Source organism: Myotis davidii, unplaced genomic scaffold, assembly GCF_000327345.1.
Source record: "Myotis davidii unplaced genomic scaffold, ASM32734v1 scaffold290, whole genome shotgun sequence".
In the NCBI taxonomy this organism is placed as follows: domain Eukaryota; kingdom Metazoa; phylum Chordata; class Mammalia; order Chiroptera; family Vespertilionidae; genus Myotis; species Myotis davidii.
In genome coordinates, this window is record NW_006285049.1 from 7,675,430 (window position 1) to 7,682,713 (window position 7,284).

General features: G+C 38.4%; 1 protein-coding gene across 1 annotated transcript in view; it reads right to left on the reverse strand.

Annotated features, from left to right (window-relative positions):
* The window catches only part of CNTN1 (contactin 1), a 298,926-nt gene that overhangs the window by 47,756 nt on the left and 243,886 nt on the right, over positions 1 to 7,284 (reverse strand). Inside the window, 1 exon segment of the mRNA XM_015558560.1 lies at positions 4,465 to 4,614. Coding sequence (XP_015414046.1) covers positions 4,465 to 4,614 — 150 coding nt within the window.

A 7,284-nucleotide genomic window follows, 5' to 3' on the forward strand; every position in this document is an offset into this window, starting at 1 on the left:
AGGACAGGGGGGGGGGTGGACGCCTCTCCTGCCTCCTGAGCAGCACTAAGGATGTCAGACTGCAGTTTAGGCCTGCACCCCGCTGGCAAGTAGACATCTCCCGAGGGCTCCTGGGCTGCCAGAAGGATGTCTGATTGCCAGCTTAGGCCCAATTCCCCAGGAAGCGGGCCTAAGCCAGCAGGTGGTCATTCCCCAAGGGGTCCCAGACTGCGAGCGGGCACAGGCCGGGCTGAGGGACCCCTCCCTTCCCCCCCGAGTGCACAAATTTTTGTGCACCGGGCCACTAGTATATATATATTCAGAGTTGATTGGAGAGGGAGAGAAAGAAACATCAGTGATGAGAGAGAATCATCGGTAGGCTGCCTCCTGCACGCCCCCTACTGAGGATCGAGCCCACAACCTGGGTATGTGCCCTGATGGGGAATCAAACTGTGACCTCCTGATTCATAGGTCAACACTCAACCACTGAGCCATGCTGTCTGGGCTGAACTGCTTCTTTTAATCTATTTTATTATTAACTAGAGACCCAGCATGTACGAAATAGTTCGCGAATAGCTCGCTTCTGCTTGCCTCATTTGGCTGCCCGCCCATCTCTGCTGGTAGCTCCCATTCCACCCTCCACCACTTTTAGCTCTCTACGGGGCTAGCAGCACTCCCCTGTAAGTATCTCATGCCCCACCCCGCCTGCTACAAGAGCCTTTGCTCATTTGGTAGTGACACCATTAGGGCTTCAGGATCACAGGCCTTTTGTGATATAGATGACAGTAACTAACTTTAACATATACCTTTTTAACTAAAAAATATATTCTTATCACCATTCCCCTCCTTTATCAAGCATATCTTTTTTAAAAAATATATCTTTATTGATTTCAGAGAGGAAGGGAGAGGGAGAGATAGAAACATCAATGATGAGAGAACATCAATGATGAGAGAGAATTATTGCTTGGCTGCCTCTGGCACGCTCCACACTGGGGATGGAGCCCACAACCTGGCCATGTGCCCTTGACTGGAATTGAATCTGGGACCCTTCAGTCCACAGGCGAGCCAAACCAGCTAAGGCAAAACATATCTTAAAAAATCTAAAAAAAAAATTAAATTAAATAACATAATAGCTTCATTAAATGTGAAATTAAAGCTCTGTATATAGTATGAAAGTGTTGATTTTGGTATTAGGGTTTTTGCTTTTTTCCTTCTGGGGTTGATCTGGTAAATAAATGCCAAAGCTGTCAACCACACCTGAATGCACTGTTTTAGAATATCAACTCACCAACTGCACCAGCAGATCTATTAGCTATGAGGACACATCTTGCAATGACACATTACTTTGAAGGGAGCTTTTGTTATCTCTTTCGTACAGTCAAAAATAAGTGGGTTATAATGAATTACAAATGCATCTTCTAATTCTTCATTTGGGGGCCATCCATTTTACAGTGCACTTGTCTGGATCCAAAGAATATACCCAACTGTGCACTGTGATCTGAACATTAAGTAATTGGACAGATAAGGACATGTGCTGCATTAGATAATGCCACGTCTTTCAATCAGCATAATGAGGCAGGATGGACCTTTCCATCAAGTGGGAACCAGGCTTTATTACACATAACATCTGCTTGCATATGCTGGAGGATTACTATAATGGTACATGACAAGACAGACATCCCCTTGTTATAGAAAGTATTTTTGTTTTCTTGCAAGGATGAAAAATGTAAGGGCCCAATTTTACACATATTCAATTTTTTTGGAAGCAGGATGAAAGTAAAATAAGTAAAGAGAAAGTTAGTTAAATGTTATTATATTAAATATACAAAATGATTCCCTTAAGGTGATAAGAAATTAAATTAAATTAGATGATCCTCTATTATGCTTATAAAAATGGAAATATATTGCACAAGGTGATCAATTACAGAGTAGATAATATTTTTATAACATATAAAAGTTTAGAAGGGGCACTAACAGCATAATAAATAAATTTTATTACATAAATATTATACACTAGACAGTACTAACTGATTTTATTACATGTTCTTTATTTTTTATTATTTTTTATTAAATTTATTGGGGTGACATTGGTTAATAGGATAATATTGGTTTCAGGTGTACATTTCTATGGTACATGGTCTGTATATTGTATTGTGTGCCCACCACCCAAAGGCAAATCTTCTTCTGTCACCATATATTAGGCCTCTTTTATTTTATTATAGAGGCCTGGTGCATGAAATTTGTGCACAGGAGGGGGGGGGCACAGCCTGTCCTGCACCCTCTCACAATCCAGGACCACTGGCTCCTAACTGCTTGTCTACCTGCCTGCCTGATCACCTCTAACCACCCTGCCTGCATCCCTGATTGCCCCTAACTGCTTGCCTGCCTGCCTGATTGCCCCTAACTGCTCGCCTGCCTACCTGATCGCCCCTAACGGCCTCTGCCTTGGCCCCTGCCACTGAGGCTTTGTCCAGAAGCACATCTGGAATGATGTCTGGACGGTAGTTCGGCTGTCTGGTCTAATTAGCATATTATGCTTTTATTATTATAGATTATCCCTCCCCTCTGGAAACCATTATACTGTTGTCTGTGTATGAGTTTTTATTTGTTTTTCTTGTTTGTTCGTTTCTTGCTTTCAGTTTTATATTCCATATATGTGTGAAATTATATGGTTATTGACTTTTTCTGCCTCACTTGTTTCACTCAGCATGATATTCTCAAGATTCACCCATGTTGTCACAAATGCCAGGATTTCATTTTTCCATGGACAGTTTTGTACTTCAGAAACGTGTTCAGACGAAATATAGTTTATATTATATTAGGAAAGAGATCACAAGAAAAAATCAAGCTCAATGAGATTTATCAAATGTGTATATTTGAAGCAAATATGTTATAATTTTTTAAATCAAACAAATTTACTTAGACAAACTTAATTGTTTGATTTTTTCTGTTTTATTTTGAAATGAATACTTGTTAAATCAAATTAAGTGCATTATCTCTTGACATGAAATTATATGGTTGAAACCTCCAGTTAGATCATGTCCCAGTTTCTTTTCATTGTTTTTTTTTTTAGAAAGTGCAACTGTGTTCAGTCCATCGCAACAGAAGCCTCTATTACAAACATAGGAAGCTCTATAAACCAAACACAAGTATCCTGGCTATGTGGTATCTGTGTTCTATAAAACATCACCTTATATTACCTCTATATCCTAAAGAGATTTCTGAGAGGTAGAGAAAAGGGAACAACCCTGTTTATTTTAAAACAACGAAAAGTATTATTGAAGTTATATTTAGTTTCACAATTGAGGATTAAATCTAAGCTTGGGCTAGAAGTCTAATAACATCTCATATAAATGGATGCATTTTTAAGAGTGAAAATAGTGCAGATCAGTATGCTAGTGTTTTCTTCCTTTATTACAGCATCATCATTTTTTATTTGGTAAGTTGCATGAAACTTTAAGAGATCAATGGAAATCCTGTGACTAATTTGGTTTTAAAAATTACAGACTAATTCTACTTAGAAGTTAGGTCAAGGAATGAGGTAGCCAGAAATGTGTATAAGTGATATTAAGATATCGAAGAAGAAATCTAATGGTACTCTGTCATCCACTTAAAATCTCCCAAATAAAACACTGAAAATAAAATGTTGGCAAGGCATAGTAAAAATAAGCAAACTCAGAGAGCCTAAAAATATTTTCTTTTTCAGAGACAGGGAATAATAGAAAAATAGCTATTATAAGAATCAGAACAATATTTTTGCCCAGTAATGCAGGGGAAAAGAAAATAGAGTGGAATCCTTCTTGTACTGAAGCCTACTTACATGCAGTTGGTATTTAGCATAAAAAAATGTGAACCTCCATTGAAAGAACAGCCAAGGTTGAGCTGTGATGAAAGAGCATAGTTAGAGGGACTCCTAACATTTAAAAACAAACAACACACTATAGCTGTTTCTCGGAGATGCTGTGACTCTCCAAGTGGTATAGATCTGAGAAGTCCTCACCACATTCTCCCCACTCCTAGCTCACCCTATCCTCCCTGCCCACACCATCCATACACGTGGCTATTCAATTATAAATGTGTTTGAGGGACACACAAAACTGTGACACATAGAACTGGGAACCTTCTAAATCATCTTACATCAATAGTCTGCCTGGTTAATATTCACAATTTATATTAAAGTTTATATTCTAAATACCAATTTCACTTAAGTGGTCTCCAGTGGCATACGCAGTAGTTTCAATTTACCTCTTCTCCTATGTTAATTATGTAAAAATATTCTTAAACTTCATATTTCCTTTCTTGTTTTTGAGGGTCTTGATATAAAATGCACACACTTGTCTCAAATACATATATATATACACACAGAGTTTAGATGAATCACTTACCTCAGAGCATGATTTATTTCCAAATACATTCAACTATATATTAAAGTGGCATTATATATATATAAGTCTTCTAAATTTTAAAAAAGTTTCTTCTACATACCAGCACCATCTGTTCTAATTTTGTTTGACGGTATACTGGGCTCTCCTATCCCCAATGTGTTGGTTGCTACCACACGAAACTCATATTCCATCCATGGGATTAAATCCACTGCTCTTGCTGCTTCCATATTTCCTTCAATAATTGGGGGATCTAAATAAAATGAACATTAGAGAATATTATTTGAGGAATATCACCTTTATAATACCCCACTTATATTTTACTATTTAAAAAATCTTTATTGTTGAAAGTATTATACTCGTTCCCTTCTTTCCCCGATGGACCCCTTCTAGCCTGCCCTTGACCCTCCCCCGCACACCCCAGGCCTTCACCACCCTATTGTCTGTGTCCATGGGATATATATATATATTCGTTGGCTGTTCTTTTCTCACTGTCCTCCTTCCCTGAGGTTTGACAGTCTGTTCCTTGCTTCTATGTCTCTGGATCTATTTTGTTCACCAGTTTATTTTGTTCATTAGTTTAATCTATTTTACTATTTTGAGAAAATGTCACATATTTCATTGGGTTGAAGTGAAAATAAAAACAAGGAATGACAAACTTAAGTTCAAGGGAGTAAGAGGAGAGATCATTAATAAATAATAAACTAGAAAGAGTAATATGCATATATATCATCTGTTTACCAAGTCTAGGGTAGGAGGTTTGACTACCTCTCAGGCCATGCCAGTGTTGGTAGTCCACAGGTTATACCTTGAATAGCAAGGAGTTTTATCATCAAGGTAGAATCTAGAAAGGTTTTCTGGGGCAAGGGTACAATTGAGGAAGTTAAAAATTTTATGGACTGCCTCTGATGTAGAGTATAGGTAGTGAATTTTTTATATGTTGATTAGTTGGTTTTTTAGATTTATACACAAGTCATTTGGGGCAGAGGTGATAAATGTTATAATAATTCATTAAGATTTATCAAGTACTTTTTATACTTCATGCTGCTATATGCCAGATACTAATGGGAAGTTTATAAATTATGGGTTAGATATGTTCTAAGTTGCTTGAGATATGATAAAACATACAACCTGGGCTGAATTATACATTATTTTAAGCTCTCTTAAAATATTTCCATATGTGTTTTTAGTAATTTGCCTACTCATACATATGCATGTAAATACCTGTACACCACTTATGTGGGAAATTTGTTTCTTTAGGCTCGTCTATAACTCATTATCTTATTAGTTAGGGAATTTTTATCTCCAATGCAGACCATGAATACACACATCTTTAGAATAGTGTACCATCTCCACAATAAGTGCTAAGCATTCCAGTGTACAGTCTCTACTTGTGGACACATTTTTGTATGAGTCAGACTATCCCATGACTCATCCTGCCATAGTTTTAAGCCTCTTGGACATTAATTTTCCCATCAATTCTCTTTGTGTTATGAACTTGTTCTATATATTTGACACATATTTTTGACTTTCTGATTCAAAAATTTGGCTTTGCCTTCCCCTCTGGTTTGATTCTGCTTCTTTATCTCCTCTACCTTCCCTCATACAAATCAAAATTTGTTTTAGTTCATATACACAGGAAGCTTTTTTAGGTAATTGGAAGAAGGAAGGTGACGTTTTGGTTTGCAGAGGCCTCTTCATGGAGAAAAGGGAAAAACAGAGCCGGTTGCTATGACACTGGGTAGGGTGGTCTCTCTTCCACTCCAGATAACCTTTTGAGCCTCCAATAAAGAGAGGGCCTCTGATGAATTGATGGTGGCCACCAAAAAGACATGTCTATATTCAAGTAATCAGAACCCATGAAAGTGACCATACTTGAAAAAGGAGTCTTTGTGGAGCCTTTTAATAGCGGAATAAAGTTAGGGATCTTGGGATAAGATCCTTCTGGGTTATTTAGATGGTCTCTAACCCTAATGACAATTGCCCTTATTAGTATAAGAGAAACACAGAGGAGGGAAACAGATAGGAGAGGAGGATCCGATGCGATGTGGCGACAAGCCAAGGAACATTTGGAGCCACTGGTAGCTGGACGCGACAAGGAATGTATTGTTCCCTAGGGCCCTTGGAAAGGGTGTGGCACTGCATACACTTTGATTTTGGACTTCTGACCTCCAGAGCTGTGAGAAGAGTACATTGCTATTGTTTTAAGCCACCAAGTTTGTGGTTATTTGTTACGGCAGCCACAGGAAACCAATGCAGAAGTTTAAAGGCCGAAGTTGATGGGACTGTTTGAGATTTTGTAATTTTATGAGATTGGGGAATCCAAGTATAAGTGGGTAGAAGTCTGAAGGAAGCAATCTGATCCTCCCTTGATTGCTATGTTGTAAAACCTCAGCACCATTTAAATGCCCAAGGAGTGGAAACGTTGATACTATTCCAAAGGGTTCTCTTGGCAAGGGCATGGTGTTCTCATGGTGGGAGTTGCAATGGGACTTTTCCAAGCAACTGGCCAATCAACAGGTATAGGCAGCTGTAGGCTGGGTCAGAACAGGAAGAACCAGATGGATGTACAGTGGAGACTGCAGCTGATAGACTGATTTGAGCACCTGTGAGAATCCAATATGAAAACATCCCCAAAAAATGGAAGTTCAGGGATATGTTCAAAGAGTAGGAAGTCATACTTGACCACAGAAAATATTTAGAGAAATGGTGAGGGATAAAGTAGTAAAAGTCAACTGGGGTCATTTTGTGGTAGCCTTTGTATTCCAGGAGAGAAGTAAGGCTGGTGACTTTACTAGTAATGACTACAATGAAGAAAGGAAGAATAAGCAAAAAGCCTTGGAGTCACTAACATGAGATGATAGACCTCATTAGGAAACCCTTGGCCCAGTGATGAAAATAACGCTTTCAAGAGGGGGAGCAG